This window comes from Vigna angularis, chromosome 2 (assembly GCF_016808095.1).
Source record: "Vigna angularis cultivar LongXiaoDou No.4 chromosome 2, ASM1680809v1, whole genome shotgun sequence".
In the NCBI taxonomy this organism is placed as follows: Eukaryota; Viridiplantae; Streptophyta; class Magnoliopsida; order Fabales; family Fabaceae; genus Vigna; species Vigna angularis.
The window spans coordinates 4,220,799-4,239,524 of record NC_068971.1 but is presented as its reverse complement, the minus strand read 5'-3'; the positions used below and the strand labels follow the sequence as shown (position 1 = coordinate 4,239,524).

General features: G+C 34.5%; 3 protein-coding genes across 4 annotated transcripts; 1 reads left to right on the top strand and 2 right to left on the bottom strand.

Moving 5' to 3' along the window:
* The first annotated feature begins 132 nt into the window (after window positions 1-132).
* LOC108329454 (granule-bound starch synthase 2, chloroplastic/amyloplastic) lies at window positions 133-5,409 on the top strand. Its single transcript, XM_017563659.2, has 8 exons — window positions 133-674; window positions 1,544-2,027; window positions 2,428-2,492; window positions 2,661-2,738; window positions 2,839-2,949; window positions 3,201-3,245; window positions 3,490-3,663; window positions 4,171-5,409. The coding sequence occupies exons 1-8, from the start codon at window positions 426-428 to the stop codon at window positions 5,125-5,127; spliced, it is 2,163 nt and encodes a 720-aa protein (XP_017419148.1). The 5' UTR covers window positions 133-425; the 3' UTR covers window positions 5,128-5,409.
* A 455-nt stretch (window positions 5,410-5,864) lies between these two features.
* LOC108328675 (protein DMP9) lies at window positions 5,865-7,425 on the bottom strand. Its single transcript, XM_017562568.2, has one exon. The coding sequence runs from the start codon at window positions 7,329-7,331 to the stop codon at window positions 6,681-6,683; it is 651 nt and encodes a 216-aa protein (XP_017418057.1). The 5' UTR covers window positions 7,332-7,425; the 3' UTR covers window positions 5,865-6,680.
* Window positions 7,426-9,288: 1,863 nt separating this feature from the next.
* On the bottom strand, window positions 9,289-16,582 carry LOC108329738 (defective in cullin neddylation protein AAR3). Of its 2 annotated transcripts, none has more exons than XM_017564091.2 (9): window positions 16,418-16,582; window positions 15,958-16,090; window positions 14,536-14,587; window positions 14,127-14,202; window positions 13,931-14,013; window positions 12,391-12,484; window positions 12,165-12,210; window positions 10,166-10,257; window positions 9,289-9,803 (listed from the first exon to the last, which is right to left on the bottom strand). In XM_017564091.2, exons 1-9 carry the CDS (start codon window positions 16,464-16,466, stop codon window positions 9,496-9,498), a joined length of 933 nt encoding a protein of 310 aa, XP_017419580.1. In that variant the 5' UTR covers window positions 16,467-16,582; the 3' UTR covers window positions 9,289-9,495. The 2 variants fall into 2 exon arrangements, with proteins under 2 accessions (XP_017419580.1, XP_017419579.1); XM_017564090.2 differs by having other exon boundaries at window positions 12,391-12,487; window positions 16,418-16,581.
* Between the last annotated feature and the right edge of the window lie 2,144 nt (window positions 16,583-18,726).

Sequence of the window (18,726 nt, the reverse complement as noted above, 5' to 3'; positions counted from 1 at the left end):
AGAAAGAAGAAAAAAAGAAAAATAAACAACCTTAAAAAACGAAAGACCATCACTATTGGTCCCACAAAAACTCCACATTTTAAATTCATGAATTATCTGTGACCATGAAATTCTCACACCAAAAATGTTCTTCCTTCCCATTTCTGCTCCAAAATCATCTGTCATTTCCAACCTCAAACTCCTCCATGCTTTCAATTTCTGTGGGACCCACCTAGTGGATTTTCTTCCTCCCAATTTCTCTATTACTTATAAATGTATAAATGTAGGTTTAATTAATTGGCCTTTGTTTTTGACAGATGTACTCATTCAGTTCAAGTTTCACAGTTTAGCTCTTTCTACACCTTCTAATCCTTCAACTACAAAATCCTTATCATCTCTGCTAAGTTTGTGAAACCAATTAGCCTTGTTGTTATTCTTAGCTTCTCATGGCGTCATCAATAAGTGCTCAAGCTTTGATTCTGCTTCACAGCAGAGGAAACCCTTGTCTCAGATTTCCACAGAAGAACGGTGTCGTATTTGAGCATTCGCAAAGCTTGGGAATCAGTATGCGCATAAGGGCAACAGGTGGCAGCAGTTTTGGGACAGATGAGGATAAAGATGGCGCAGAAGAAGTTGTGGGCATCAATGAAAAGAAAAATAAGGTGCTAGCTTTGCAAAAGGATCTCCTTCAACAGGTATTAATTTGTCTCCTTTATATATTCCATAATAAAGATGGGTTTTATCATATAAAGGTGTTTGAAGAGGTTATATATGAGTATATGAATTGAGTCTTATGGATTTGACATCACTTTTAATCAAAAGTTTAAGACAATGATTTGATAGATTTTTCATCTTATACAGTTAACTTTGTCTTTTCTACTTATACTTGGATCATTAGCAGCAACTAATACTACTGAACAATTTGCTGTTACATTGGTTCAATGTTGAATTATAATAATTTATGTTGTCTTGATTATTTTAAACTGCTATTACTTTACATTTTACAACGGTGGAAGAAGAAATTTAGGCCCTTGAATTAGAAGGTAATGAAAATAAAAATAATTCATATTTATACATTTCTAAAATATATATTTAGTTTTATATGCATTATTAATGAATGTGACCATCTTTATTAACTATATTATAATTTATGAATGAGACATTTGATATTTTGAATTAGTTACAGTTTTAAAATTAATCTGCATTGTGGAATTCATTAAAGCCACCAAGCAAAAAAGAAAATATCTCACTATTTTTTAATTTATTCTGTAATTGCATTTAACTTTCTTACAAAGATGGGAAGAGTATGCTTTGAGAGAACAAAATAAAATAATAACTTAATATGTAACAGCTAAAATTTATATTTTATCACAATTATGTACTATCTATCTAAGACACCCCCCTTAAAGGTGTTTCGTTTACTACAGTTTACAAATAATGGAACTGAAGATCAATCAACTAACAAATATATTCTGTTTCATCATAATCTGTTGATTTCTTTGGTGCTTTCTTAAACCAGCAAGTTATTCCATGCATGCATATGGTTTTCTCTTGGCATTTGTAGGTTGCGGAAATAAAGAAACTGGTTTCTTCCGAAAAGAGTGAGAACATTCTTGGATCAGAATTGAACAGGACGTCTTATGAACTCGCCAACAAATCTTTCACAAATAAACCAAGTCCACAGAATGCTTCCACCAGGGGTGACAATACAGTTAAAAACCAAAATGGAATTATTGCTTCACCAAACTATGTCCATCCTAGTGAAGGGTCTGTGGAATTCTCACCTGAAAAGGCTTCCTCTTCCATATATTTAAATGAAAAGCTGAAAGACAAGACACATGAGACTAATAGGCCTGATACTCTCTCGGCCTTCTTTGCAAATGGTACTGAAAATTTGAGTCTAGAGGTTGAGAATCAGGAAGGTACGAGTGAATCTACTACCCCTATTGAGAGTGAAGGTGAAACAGAAACACCCCAACCTTTGGCAGGGATCAATGTCATGAATGTCATATTGGTCGCAGCAGAATGTGCTCCCTGGTCAAAAACAGGTAATAACTTGATCTGTGTTTCCTTGTTAAATTCATGTTGATTATCTGTCCTATTACAAGGTAAGTTAGGCACTATTGAGAATTGGAGAGACACACTATAATACTCACAACAACTTAGTTTGTCTTAATCTAACAACGTAAAACTGGTTATGTGTGATCTAGTGCATGCATTAAATGTTTTCAGGGTTGTTTAAAAACATGAATAAATGACAAAAGATTAAAAAATAATTGGGAACACTTTTGTTATACCCGTACATAGGTTTTTAATTACTTCCATGAGAAGATCCATTAAGCTCTTTCTATCTTCATCTCTTTGCCAAACTATTTATTGCCTTTCAATGCTTGTCATTTTCATTTTTATGTAATATAAAGACTTATATCCCTATGCTAATTTTAATAGGTGGGCTTGGTGATGTAGTTGGTTCCTTGCCAAAGGCTTTGGCCAAACGTGGACATAGAGTTATGGTAAAATGCTAATTTTTTAATGAATTCAGTCTCACATTCTAGGGAAAGAATCACACTATTCAAATTTGCTGCTTGCTAAGGGATGATCAACATGAACTTCACAAAATATTTTCCTTGGTTCCTTTTGAATAGTATATCAATTTTCTCTTTTCTTTCTCTCCTGTATAGGTTGTGGCACCTCACTATGGTAATTATGCGGAAGCCCAAGATACAGGGGTGCGAAAATGGTACAAAGTAGATGGTCATGTATGCAGTATACTTTATTAGTGACTAATTAAATTCTTTGAATCTATTAAGTTGATAATATTTTTATAGTGCTGTAACCTTTCCAATTATTATTTTACAGGAGGCGGAAGTAAAATATTTCCAAGCCTACATCGATGGTGTAGATTTCGTTTTCATTGACAATCCACTTTTTCATCATCTAGAACGTAACATATATGGGGGAAGCCGATTGGTAATAGTCTATTATTTGTTAAGTTAAGGGCTATTGTTATGTATCATCAGTGTTTATCGTATAACATTATCCATCACTTTCTCAAGGCGCTAAAAAGAGAAAAGATGGGTAAAGAAAAGTAGCCTTCTGATTTTGTAAGCTATTGTTTTCCACCATTAGTTAGATGATTTGCAAGGTCTAATCAAAATGCTGTAATGTTATGTTTGTATTATTTCTGAGCTATTTGACTCATGTTGTCCTTTATGGTACAGGATATTCTAAAACGTATGGTGCTGTTTTGCAAGGCAGCAGTTGAGGTACGTAAACTAATTTGATTTCTGAAGTGACTGAATCCGGAAATGGAAAACTCAGCTATAACATTTCAAGAGCTGTTTAGCAGATTGCATTTGCTGTTTTGTTATGCTGAAACAATATATATATATATATATATGGACATATGTGGCTAACACGATTGCTATGCTTTTATGAACTGTAAAGTTTTATTTTAAATCCTTATTTCTGCATACCTGCAATGTGACAAAACGAATTTAACAATTGCAGGTTCCATGGCACGTTCCATGTGGAGGTGTTTGCTATGGAGATGGAAATTTAGCCTTCATAGCAAATGATTGGCATACTGCATTGCTGCCTGTGTATCTGAAGGCGTATTATCGTGAGCAGGGTTTGATGAAGTATACAAGATCAATTCTAGTGATTCATAACATAGCTCATCAGGTTCCATCTGAATCTAGAAAACCATTTTAATATTTTTAATTCATTGTTTTTGTGGAGCATGTTAAGGAGCTGATGGATACATTTTTCGTGTTTTAACCATGAATATGGTCGGCTAGTCTATTTGGATGGGAAATAAATGTATTTTATGATTATCATTAATCACAGTAACCAGAGTGATAGAAGAATCTAGTACCACAGTAGCTTTTATAAACCCTTTGAAGATAATGATGTAAAAAAGTTCAGTCAATTCTGATGTAAAATATTCATATGTCTTTTCAGAAAGCAAATGAAAGTAACAAATCAAGAAAAATGCTTTACTCAACCGATGTGTTTGAGTTACTAAATTACCAACCAGTTATATCAGAAATCGAACTTATACCTCTAAAAAAGAAACTACCTCAAGTGGGGGGCATGCAGATCACTAAAGCTGTTTTCATTTACTTAATTAGTCTAAACTGCACTGTTTCCTATATTGAGAAAGAACATTGAAACAAATTTCTATTACAGGGTAGGGGGCCTGTTGATGATTTTTTCTTTGTGGATTTACCTGAACACCACATGGACCTTTTCAAATTATATGACCCCATTGGAGGTGACCATTTCAACATCTTTGCCGCTGGTTTAAAGACAGCAGACCGTGTTGTCACTGTTAGTCATGGGTATGCAAGGGAGCTGAAAACTTCTGAAGGTGGTTGGGGCTTGCATGGGATCATAAACGAGAATGATTGGAAATTGAGGGGCATTGTGAATGGAATTGACAACAAAGATTGGAACCCTCTGTTTGATGTTCACTTGAAATCAGATGGCTACACTAACTACTCCCTTGAGACACTTTCTAGTGGCAAACGGCAATGTAAAACAGCATTGCAAAAGGAGCTTGGTTTGCCTATACGTGAGGATGTCCCACTAATTGGCTTCATTGGAAGGTTGGATCCACAGAAAGGAGTTGATATCATAGCTGAAGCAATTCCTTGGTTGATGAGTCAGGATGTGCAATTAGTCATGTTAGGCTCTGGAAGGCCTGATCTAGAACACATGCTTAGGCAATTTGAAAGCCAACACAATGACAAGATAAGGGGGTGGGTTGGCTTTTCAGTGAAGATGGCTCACAGGATAACTGCAGGCGCAGACATATTGCTCATGCCATCAAGGTTTGAGCCATGTGGATTGAACCAACTCTATGCCATGAACTATGGAACAGTTCCTGTTGTACATGCTGTTGGTGGACTGAGAGACACAGTGCAGCCTTTTGATCCTTTCAGTGAGTCTGGCCTTGGGTGGACATTTGAAAGTGCTGATTCAGGTAAGTTATCGAATGCATTAGGGAACTGCCTATGGACCTATAGGGAGTATAAGAAGAGCTGGGAAGGCCTCCAAAGGAGAGGAATGACACAAGATCTTAGTTGGGACAATGCTGCTCTGCAGTATGAGGAGGTGCTTCTTGCAGCCAAATACCAATGGTGAACATTTTGCATTTATTTCCATCAATGTAAACTTTTGGAGCTAATTCATGTTGAATAGTTTCATTGTACTAATTGTTGTACGAGGGAAAATAACCGTGCAAGCTGTTTAAATTCTACAGGTTATAGTTAGAGGGTTTATGATGGGGATTGGAAAGCGAAATTTTGGCGCTATAAGGATTGTGTAACTTTAATGTTGTAGATTGCAAGTGTTCAGAAGCTCAGATGTACTAATTATAGTATGCAGATCTGACTTTCTATGATACGGTTTTAGCTTGATTTCTCAGATTCCTCGTTTAGTATCTCAGTTTGTTTACACAAGATCCCAAATTAATAATTTTTTCATAGATGAAAACTGCAAAAGCTAATTACTAACATATTTTCATTACCATATTTCCATTCATTATTGAGAAGGGAATTTCCCTTTAGCATTCATGGTTTCCTAGAAGGAAAATTTTCCTTAATTAAACTACAAAGTGTTTCATTTAAATGCACTACATGAAATTGAAACTATTAAAGAAAGTACAAGACAAATGGAAGAGGATCTGCAGCGATATCCACATTCATTAACTTATCATAATGCAAATTTATTGTACAATTGTCTCATAAGAAACTACCCTCGGAAAATGTTTCTTTCTGAGTTCAATACTCCGACCATTTGTGAATAGAATCAACATAAAATTGGTGTACACTAATGGCCTACTTTAACGATACTGTGAAATCAACAAACTAAAATCAATAATCCAAGATGCTAACCGCAGAATAATAAGGATCCTGACATGAACCAAAAAGAATAAGCAGCAAAACAAATTATATTAGAGCCAGAGTTTTCAATCATGTGTTTAGTGGCACTGTAACAGCTTCATGACACAGCTAGCAGCTGCTCCACAGAAGCTCATCATTTCACAGTTCGCTGTCACACCAAGAGCAATATTAACCGCAGCCATTTGTGCCACTTTGGCTACTATTGCATTAGCAGAAATAAAGTCCGTTTTAACCTGGCAAATTCCCAACAAACCCAGCAGATTCACGTAGTGCTCAGCCGATCGGCATCTCAAACACTAGATTTTGATCATTCATTGTGCATGTCTTTAAATTCAAATGTTTTTCTATTTTATTTCAGCATACACATGTTTTAAACAAATCTATGCGAAGGGTTTAGGATTTAAATAAGTAATCATCCCGCTATATGCTATCTTGATGTAGAATTTTCGGGATGGACTACTCCACTCCATTATATGACAATGACTGCTGCGATTAGTGCAAAAACTACTTGGCTTCAAAATTATCACATGAAATCTCAAAGAAACACAGACCCTGTACTAACTCGAGACTCCACCAACTTTGAGAGCTGTATGAGCATCCCAGTTTTGTTAATGTACAGAAAAAAATAGAGAACACACACTGTTGAGAATGTCAGTTACGAAGAGAATCATACATCATATATTATGAAGAGAATCATACATGATATATACATTAGAACCCTAATATTTATTGATGAAACAGAAAAGACAATATCTTAAAGAAAGGAACGGAAGGAACTAGGCAGACATACAACTAGGCAGACATGCAACCAATTCCATGTCTGGAAGTGGGAAAGACGAGGAACAGGCCACTGCAGAGGAGTCCGACCAAGAGAGGAAAACTCTCCCTAACCTGCTCCAAGTCCTTCTCGCGCCCAGGGAACAGACAGTTGGTGACCCTGTGATCGGAAACGGAAATGGCCACGAAGATCATCACGGACATGACCGCGTGGACGAAGTCAGTGAACCCCACCTTGAACTTGTCGTCGCCCGGCACAGGCACGGCGGGGAGAGAAGGCTTGAAGACGGAGAGACCGCGCGTGGTGACGAAGCCGTAGTAGAGGGTTCCGTCAGGACCGTGGAAACTGTCGGTGAAGTGGAAGAAGAAGCATGAGAGGGCGCAGACAGCGAGGAGGAAGTTGATCATGAGGGTCTGCACGTGGCTGCACTCTCCGTTCTTGTAGATTGAAGGCAGCACCATCTCGAAGGTGAGGAGAGTGCCCGTGGGAAGGAAGTTTCCGAGGAGAGAAGTTTTGGATAGCGTTTTCTGAACACCCTTTGCCATCAATGCACGACGCTTGTTCTTGTTTGTTCCTCCTTCCCCTGCTGGTGGAGTTGCATTGTACACTTTTATGCCCATTTCTGGTTCACTTTCATCCATTCTACCCAAAGAGAAACAAATCATGAAATCAAAACAAAATGATGAATTTGGGGTTTTAACCGTTTAAAATTTTCTGACGGTTTTCGGCGGTTTTTTGTCTTTAAACGGTTTCTTTAACTTAAATTTGCAAATGATGGAACTGAAGATCAATGAATTAAAAAATATATTCTATTTTATCATAACCTGTTTGATCTCTTTGGTGCTTTCTTAAACCAGCAATATGCATATGGTTTTCTGTTGTCCATTTATAGGTTGTGGAAATAAAGGAACTGATTTGTTCCGAAAAGAGTGAGAACATTCTTGGATCAATACGTCGTACGAAGTCGCTAAGAAATCTTTCACAAATAAAGCAAGTCCCCAGAATGCTTCCAGCAGGGGTGACAATGCAGTTAAAAACCAAAATGTAATTATTGCTTCACCAAACTATGTCCATTCTAGTGAAGGGTCTGTGGAATCCTCGCCTCAAAAGGCTTTGTTATCGGGTAGACATAAACCACGTTTTCTTTGCAGTGAGGAGCCACAACATTCTATAATATGATTTAAAGATTAATTATGATATATCAATCCTTATATAAAATCAAATTCTACAAAAAAAAAAATCATTCTTGATAATTCTTTAAAATATGTGAGAAAATTATAGAAATTATAGAAATTATTTTAAAGAGTTACGCCATTAGAGAAAAAAAAATTATTGAAGTTATTGACTCCCAAAAGTACTTAAATAGCTTAGACTTTTCACTGTAGTTAGATGCTTTCAGATTTTATAACAACACAATATAATTTGATATTCATAATCTTATCTAAATGGGTACAATCTTTTCCCCAGTTATTATAGTAATAAATCCAATATTGACTTAAATGATTAATTATTAAAAGAATTTAACTAGTCATAATTTAGAAATTATGAAGTATATAAATAGTAACAACTAAATTGGTTCAAATAATTTCTCATCCAATCAAATAACAAAAATAGTTAGCATTTCACTCTGAAAGTTATCAAACTTGAGAGTATACTTAAATTCATGAGAGTCAATGAAAAAAAATTATAAATAATATTTTATAGATATATTGTTCATAAAAACAAATGTTGTAAAACTTAAATACTTAAATTATTGTCATTAATTTTGATGTATTTCATTAAATATATAATAAAAAAAAGAACTGTAGTAGTGGCAGAGGACTTAGGTTTAATTGTTTAGAAAAACAATTTATTTTACCTATTACAAACCACAATAGTGCTCAACTCAGGACTTAAAAAAAAAATAGCTTCACTCAACAATGACAGTGAGTGATGCAATGGGAAGGAGGTGAGACCAGTATGCACAGCAACAAGCGTGACGGTAGGCGTGGCGGCAAGCGTTACGGTAGGCACGTCGGCAAGGGCGAAACGACATGACATGACGACAACCACGAATGGAGCACAAATGAAGTGTGAACAGAGTGTGATCAAGCACACGCGATGACAACCTGAAGGAGGCGAGGAGATGGCGATGACCATGGAGAGAGACAAAGAGGTGCGAGAAATAGTGACAATCAGGTCATGAAACCCTAAACCCCAAACAACATCGTTTTTTTTTTTTTTACTTTTTCCCCTTTCGAGTCCACACAATTGTTCCAAACTTGTGATTCTACAGTCCTACCAATTTCACATACCGAATTTACGCAGAAAACGAATTCACTTCCATGTTAACTCGGAAGCCATGTCTGGAAACGTAAACTCGTCCGAGTTAACGAGTTAACTCGAGAGTTTAATAACCATATTTCACCCCAATAATCCCATTAATTAAATTCCATAACTGTGTTCTGAATTCGATACCCTTTTTTCATGATTTAGCACTATTGTTAGTGCCTTTTAGATTGCTATTTCACATTGCAATGCATTGCAGGTAGAGATAGCTGTTAATCATACTACGGAATCACATTTAATTAAGAATTTTAACATCAATTAATTCCAGAAATATACAAAGAAAGAAAGATCGCATACAAACAAAACACAACACTTTTATTGATTCTATCAAAGGTAATGGACAGTTATTTAACACTTAACAGGATGATGTTACAGATTACAATGCGATTAATATTGGCAACTAGAATAGTGTATTGCAGCCCATTCAAAACTAATACATCAACAAATATTAACTAGCAAAAGAAAATGCTCTATACCTCTAACTATAAGGGGGGTGCTTCATCAAAACGAAGCCCTTCTCTCCCCACTAAACTGCAGATAGGAACGAGTTGAGAGTAGTCCAGCAAATCCCTTAGACAGAACCCTTTCAACTGCACATGCGGACACAGATGAACACAATGGGCTATTTTGTGTACTAGTTTCCATAAATTCCTCTGCTGTATTCCCTGGTGGATAGTCCTCAAAATCTGCTGCATCCTTAGGTCTACTTTTTTTACAATTTGAAAAAACAATATTGTTGACATCCATATGATCGTTTTTGTTGAAGTCTTCATATGACTTCCTCTTTGCACCAGAAAAATTACTCCGCCCTGTATGAAAACCATAGCCAAGTACAGATTTATAGAACAGTGAGGAATTTTTCGTTAAGTGATTTCAAAAATAATTCTGTTTCCTAAATTTGTTTGTATCTTGAGCACATTTCTGTTTTTAAAGTTTGTCCCTAGTGTACTTGAACAGAACACTTGAAGAAAACAGAAAACAATGAGAAAACACCTCTTACTTTTAGGTTATTAAAACACTTATTTTGGAAAAAATTTCAAAAGATAATAGAATTTGGATGAAAATTCGATTGCTAAGTAGTGTACAATCATTTTAAATAACTGTTTCTAAAACGAAAACTGAGAAGGGAATCACAAGCGTAAGACTAGAATTCCTATATCAGGGAACTGACCAGGAAGGGAATCCTCCAAAACACATGACTGAGATTCTGGATCACCACACTTGCAATTGAAATTGGAATTATCATAATATGATCCTTGCATCCTGCAGGACAATAAACGGAATGAAGTTCAGAGATGTTGATAAAATGAAATCCAGTGTATATAAAATTAGTCACGGCCTTAAATTGGCATTTAGCAAAGTTTTTAGAACGGGTAAGGCAAATTAAACCCAGCAAAAATGTAGACTGTCATTGAAATAGAACAAGATTTCAAAACAAGGTCGTTTAATTCAATGTATTTCATTCTCATTGTAGCAGCATCTACAGAACTCACAACTAATGATTATCCTATATAAATATGGGATATCTTTCACCGCACTACATCTGTGAAAATTGCATTGCATAAAAAAGCACAACAGAATACAGAGTCAGCTTGTGGATATTAGAAAATTCTGTCATTCAAACCACTTAAGCATGTCACCAAAACTTTTTAAAAGCTCAGATCAACGCTTTCACAATCACAGGAAGCAAATATTGTCCACTACAATTATATCATTTAAGTGTTAGTGGTAAGATTATATCACGTTAACTGAAAAAGGAGGGTAAGATTGGCCTTCAGAAATGCCATCACAATTCAAATGCCATACTTGAAAGGTGGTGCCATTTTTCTAGAAATTGAATCTGTCTCCTGCCAAAGACTCTACTATTCTAAAAGACAAAGTTGCTTGCTAGTTGAAGGTTCATGACTGCCTTTACATCTCTAAACACAACACTTCATGAAAGAACCTTTGAACTTAAAGCATGGGCATTGTGAAACCTTCAGATTCTACAAAAATGTTTGGAAGATTGTATTTAATTGGTCATACTGGTGGACTTACTGGTGACTTTAAGAATCCAGATCTCTACAATTGCTTAAAATTCAGGCTCATGATGTTATTCTTCAAAATCCAGATGTTAGGAACAAAGATAGAACAAAGTGAGTTGTTTAGGTCATGGAGGTGATCTGATTATGACTCAGGTCAAGGCAGTATTGACATTATGGTTTATACAGATTCTGCTGAGAAAAATCAGCTTTAATTGACCTTTAGTTCTATTGATTATTATACCTTGTGTAAAATTTTCTGCCTAGATTGAGTGAATCTTATATGTCGAATTCTAGAAATTGTGAAATTCAAACAGCAAAAATTGGGGGCTGGCATATCGCTGCCGTGCTGATAAGGAAAAAAGTGACATATGCGAATAGTTGACACCTAAAGGCATAAAAGTTGAGGAGTGTTTAATAGCACATAATATCATAAGCCTCTTTTGTTAAGAAAATCCCATGATACAGACTCTGATATTTTTCTAAAATTGAGTCTTGTATTCATTAATAATTGAAAGACTTTAAATAGCCGTGATACTCACAGTATTACAGAAATAAAAATAAAATCTGAAAATAAAATATCAACTATCTTAAAATAAAATTTGTTTAATCTATCATAAAATAATATCATAGCCTCTTTGACCAAGAAGATATTTGATCCTTCCCAGTCCCATTCTTTTAGTTTAGGTGGTGGTTGAACTTTTGCATCAGGAAGAGTTGGTTGGTAAGCTAAAATGTACATGCACCCTGTTAAACTGACCCAAACCTATTTACTAATCCTATGACACGCCAAAATATCCTGGTTAAGGTCATCCTACAAAACCCTTAGAAACTATCTAATATGTCCATAACATGCAAAAGATAATCTTAAAATATGAAGACAACATATGATAACTTACAGTCAACTCTTCATGAAATGAGTTGACCCAACATCTCACTCCTGATTTCACCCGTATAACATATTTGACATTAACCATATCCCATAAAATAGTAGTCCAATATTTGGCATCTCAGGAGGTTATATGGACCAATCAATGCCACTGAGCTCTATAAAAAACTAATACTAATTTTGTAAACCTAACAGTGAAATTTATATCAAAGTGCTTATAAAAAATTAAGATGCTTTATTTGGACGTAAAGAAACCAAACCTGTACATATGCTCGACAAAATCATCAATTAAAACAGGCCAAGCACCTGGAAACATAAAATAAAAATGAAAACTGCATCAGTTAGCAAACACCCTACTCAGTTCATTGTTAAACGATACGAAAACTATTTTTACTGATCCCACTACTTTATTAAATGAAATGGAGAGAGGTATACAGGTACTAACATCTGCATCTAGTTATAGAAATGGAGACGAGAAAACAGTACCTTCAGGATCATAGGCGTCTAGATTTTCACGGGTACACCAGCTGAAAGCTAAAACCTGTTGCCAGGTATCCTCAGAGATATTGTATCGTTGGTTCTTCTGAATAGAAAGTAATAGTTCAGCTTCCACAAAAGAAAAGTAAAATAACACAGTACTACTAGGTTGTACAAATGGGATTGGCCCAGGGAACCAGGTCTAATCCACTTAACTCACTGGCTAAATGAACTGAGCTTATACATTGAGATTACAATGGGCTAATAATATTAAGCTGGCCTAATCCGCAAGGTGAAGGAACATGGGCCCAAGTCTAATTCCCTAGTCTCCAATCCTATCCTATAACATAAAATTGCCATTTCATCCTTATTGTTTACCTAGCCTTTTTTCTATTTATATTTTCTACTGTTTTCCAGCGGAGTAGTTAATTGCCTTCTATACCGCTGCAAAGCATCACGGCTACAGGCTGCTCAGTGCAACCCCATACTGAGTCACATTTCATTGCCGTGCCTGGACCACCATGAATCACAGCTGCTATTTGCAGTCAACACGATCACTATTGCATCAGACAATAAAATCACATTTGTTTCTGGACCTTTCAAATAATGTTTGGTGCCTTTTTGGAGAAGGGGTGATATTGGGATTTTGCTCCCTCTTATATACTTCTCTCTCCCTTTTATATTACTCAACTCTTGCTTTGATTAACTCCTGTGTTGTCTTAAAATTGTGATTTTTACTTATCCATTATGAATGCACCATTAATTATGGGTAATTATTTTTACTTTTAGCATCTATACACAAGTAAAATAAATTATTTAATTTATATACGGAAATTTCATAACAGTGATCATCTCACTATTCACTACCCACTAAAGCAATTTCAGGGTTGGCTACTATGCACTGCAATCTGAGATGGATCACTATGACTTCTGGTACTATTATGCAGAATACTAAAGTTTTTAAAGAATTGCAATGACTTAAAAAGAACTAATGTCATGGTATGGATGAGGGTTATTATATACAGTCTTACCCTTGTGTATGCAAAAGAGACTCTTTCGAATTCAAACCTGTGACCTATTGAGGGTCACCAAGGCACAACTTTTCCATTGCACCAGAGCTCACCCTCTATTGGCATTATACTATTTTGGCGGTGTTTGTTGTTATATTATGAAAAACTGTTGTTAGTTTTTAAATATCCGCACCACTTCAGTGTTGCAGCAGCATCAGCTTAACTTACCAAATCAAGGTGATTTGGTTTTGGAGTGGCTGATTCAACCTACCTTTTAGCACAGGACAACACTTCATTAAAAGTGCTGTATACTACAACTTTTAGAATGCTGTATCCCTGCGCTGATGTCCCACGTAGTATTTGCACTTCCTAGCTTGTCCGTACCCAGAGAGCACTACTTAATCTATGAAATTCCAATCCTTCTACTAATACAACAGTATTCCCCATAAGAAATTTGCATTTGGCTTTCTTCTCAAACACAGCCCTGATGACTAAGGAAAACCCCAAAACAGTTTCTCAGTCCTTAAGTATTATTGTACCTCAACAAAATCACACCACGGATGAAGCAATGAAAACCGCCCAGCAAGAACTAATTTCCATGCAGTTACCGCCCTGCTTATGGCTGCAAATTGTCAAAGTTTAACAATTAAAGGAAATAAAGTGAGTATAGCATATTGCCAGCCACTATATTGAATAAAGAAGATTATGTTCAAATTATTAATCTTGGATGCTTACTAATGTTCTTTTGACCATTTTCACGACACATGAAGAAAACAAAATCATAGAACCGAGAGAATTCTGCAAAGTCCACCTAGACAGAGAAACAAAGGAAGCACCTATTTAAATTAAAAATGTATCAGACATAAAAATAAATAAATAAGAGTACAAGACTTTTTGCAAAAATCTATATCTTTTCTCCTTCTCTCTCCTTATAGCACAGAAAATGCACAATCTCTTGAATTTTCATTTTTTTTCCAGTAGTATCAGTGACAGGAGCAATTGATGTTAATATTTTAATTTGGTTTCTTTTGTGCATCCAACTACCACAAATGGTAGCGGTACCACACTTCCTTTATAATTAAAAAAAGGAAATGTAATATCTGAAATTGCATAATTAAAAAATGTCAAAGCAATCAAACCTCACCCTCAAACCCAGATGACACAAGAGCACAGAAATTTCATCAAAAATTGATACCCTGGAAAATATGACACGTCAACAATTTCGTTAGAAAAGAAACATACATATGGTGTAATCAAATAATTTCAAGAGTATTTATATTAAAATTAACCTACACATGATACAGCCATAACTTCAGTACACATGACAATGAAAATTGGCAGCAGAGTGGAAAAACAAATTTGTTCCTTTAGAAGCAGAACTTCAATGCAGATTGCAAATGTACACAAAATCCAAACATGACCCAAAATATTCAGATTTAAGCTGAAGTTTGAAGCCTACATTTTTCCAAATATACTATAAACAACAAATTGGATAAAATCTGAGATTTACTAATACAACAACAATGATCATCAGAGAAAGAGACCTAAAAATGTATGTATTTAAACATATCTAATTTGATCATATTGAACAGCATCACCTAGACAACTGAATGAGTACTTTCAACATTTATTTAGCTTGAGAGCAATTCTCTAAGCTGTATCAATCTAAACATTCAGATTCCTCGTTTATAATCTCAGTTTGTTTACACAAGATCCCAATATTAATAAATTTTTCATAGATGAAAACTGCAAAAGCTAATCACTAACATACTTTCATTACCATATTTCCATTCATTATTGAGAAGGGAATTTCCCTTTAGCATTCATGGTTTCCTAGAAGGAAAATTTTCCTTGATTAAACTACAAAGTGTTTCATTTAAATGCACTACTTGAAATTGAAACTATTAAAGAAAGTACAAGACAAATGGAAGAGGATCTGCAGCTATATTAACATTCATTAACTTATTATCATAATGAAAATTTATTGTACAATTGTCCCATAAGAAACTACCGCTGGAAAATGTTTCTTTCTGAGTTCAATCTACTCCATCCATTTGCGAATAGAATCAACTTTAAGGGGGCAATCTTGGGATTTTGCCCCTTCCCCTATACATTAACCTGTTTTGGAGACCCTGTTAAGATCATTTGCATACTGAAATCATGCCAAGATCATTCCCAGCCCCCTCCACTGAAACCCTAAACTTTTCTCACAGATTCCATAAGCTCATGTTGACTCCTGGCAAATTCCCAACAAACCCAGCAGATTCACATAGTGCTCAACCGATTAGCATGTGTATTTAGTTCTCAAACACTAGATTTTGCTCATTCATTGTGAATGTCTTTAACTTCAAATGTTTTTCTATTTTATTTCAGCATACACATGTTTTGTACAAATCTATGCTTAGGGTTTAGGATTCAAAAAAGTGATGATCCCGCTATATGCTATCTTGATGTAGAATTTTTGGGATGGACTACTCCACTCCATTATATGACAATGACGGCTACGATTAGTGCAAAAACTACTTGGCTTCAAAATTATCACATGAAATGTCCAAGAAACACAGACCCTGTACTAACTCGAGACTCCACCAACTTTGAGAGCTGTGTGAGCGCCTCCCTTGAGACCTTAGCCTTATGAAGGTCGCTGTCTTGCCTGTACCCTTCTTCCCCAGCAATGTATGCATGTCCTGATTTTATGTCTGTACAACCATACTCAAATAAATAATAATAAAGAATCAAACACATATATCACCACAATCATAATTAACAAAATAAAAAACAAATCAGAATTAAAGAATTCTTGTTCTAGTTCTTTTCTTTTTCATTGGAGGGAGAGAAAACTAAACCAATACCATGGTGCTTAAACAAAGCAATACCACAAAACCCGGAAAATGAAAATTTCAATTTCGGTGACCCATAAGCTTAAAATCTTCGAGAAACGAAGCAAGAACAAAACTTGGTGTGTAATCAAAAATGGAATTGGTGTCAGCTACGTGTGATTGCAAAGGGAAAGTGGGAGAGATTACCAGAGTATCTTCGGTAAATCTCAAAGATGTCGATCCGAGAGGCATCCATAGTGAACTTTGCCCTCCGAAGCTCTTGAACCAAGCAGCGAGCAGAGAAGAGAGGGACACACAGATAGGAGAGTTGTTCTTTAATAATCCAATGTATTCCAAACCCAAGGGAGTTTCAAATTTTCGTTTTATTTTTTCTCCAACGAATGTTTTATATTTTTTGTTTTTATTCGATACAAAGTTGAAGAAGTATTGCTACAAAAATACAATTATTAAAATATAAATAACTTTAAAAAGTTTTAATTTTGCTCCAACTTTTTGTTTTATTTGATACAAAATAGAGTAAATATTGGTACAACAATACTATTAGGGAGCTGATATTTTGACACTAATTTAATGCTCTTACATTCAACTGACAGGGATCTAAACATCTATTATTTTCACAATAATTTTTATCTAAACATTATTTGATTGTGTCGTCAACAATAAAATGATTATTAATTTGAAGAATACATGTGTAAATAAGTATAAATATTTAAGTCTTATGCTATTAGTATTTATAACTAAATTGATATCTTTGTCCTAACTATATCACATTTAACCAATTTTGGTCATTGACTTTTCTTGTGCAAATTTTGCCCTAAATTAAAATGTTACAAATTTAGCTCTGAAAACCATATTGGATTAGTTAGTCGAGATTGATGGAGTTGAAGAAGAGGAGAACATTGTTGAAGTCCAACCCAACAAAACCTTATTCATTTCTTTTATTGAAACATCATGTTGAAGATAAAAAATCTTAAATAATTATTGTAGAAAATTTGAAAGGAAATTCGATGAAAATTTTACCGTTTAAGAGATTAATGTAATTACATTGTGTGGAGGTAGAAAGATTCCAATTCCTAATAGCTTAGTCATTTTAAAATCCAATTCGTAATTAACATTTCTTTATATCTCATGACACGACACTGGTAGCTATTGTTGAGTTTATTTTAAGTTTTTATGGGTTTAGAGATGTTATCCAGTTAAAAAAACACAACAACAACAAAATTATTTAGTCTTCACTGAGTTAATCCTAAACAAACCAATAAACATAACAGAAAAAAAAATCGTATTATGTAACTTCTGACAGTGAATTTATTGACTAAGAGCATTAGAGTAAGATTTTTTTATTTAATACTTCATTGCTTAAAATTTATGAGGACTGTTAGTTATTAATTTAATGAATATATTTTCAATCAATTTTCAGGCAATTACGGACACATGTTTAAACTATTTTTAAAAAAAGAAACACTTTCTTTTATAATTTTAGCCTCAACTAACCAACATTTAGCCTCAACTAACCAACCTGTCATGTTTAACTTTTTTTTTTCTATTACGTGATCTCAATTAATATTTATAATTAGTTTTTATTAGTAGGTGTTTCATTAAAAAAATAAAAATAAATAAAAATAAAATTTTTGACAAACTATCTTTTCCTCATTCGTTTAGATTCAGTTTTTGTTTTTGTTTTTCATTTAGTTAGATTAATGTCAAACAAATTTCTTGCGAAGGTTCTACGTATAAGTGATGTTTCCTTAATGGTTAATTTTCTCCCTCTATTTCTATTTGACATTCAAAAATCAATTAAATTAATATTAATTACATTTTTTTAGTAGCCAATTTTAAGTTAATATTTATGATTGGTTTTCACCCACAGATGATGGATTCAAAATTATACCTTTTTGGTTTAATTTAACTTTTTTTTTAACATAAACCCTTCATTACAATTTACGACCTTTTTCTTTGTATGTCTTTGAAGGAAACAAAATACAAGGTTACTGTCATGGTCTCTCACCTTGAAATCTCACATCAAAACATAAGTGCATGCTTTGTTTACGTAGCATCTCCATCTCTTCCAAAAAATGGCAGTAACAATTAAAGAACAATGTACTTACTATATTTTAGCTCATTGAATTATAATTAGCAACTAGAAACAAAAACACAATCTCTATAAATCAGTGTTATTCCATCATAGATTTACATACTATCCCCACAAGTTATTCATCAAGGACAAAAGATAATCACTTATGAAATAACATGAATTTGGAGATATTGCAAACAAAACAAGTCAGTATAATGCTAGCGACATTTGAACAAAACATCCCTCCAATTATCTATCAACTACAAAAGAGAACCACTTGTGCAATAACATGAGTTTGGGGTTATTAAGAATAAAAATAGTCAGTGTTATGCTATCTAGGTACATTTGAACACATCAGGATTCAGATGAATTCGGTCAGCAGAACATGATATTTGCTTTGCGCTACCCTTTTGAGTGTTAA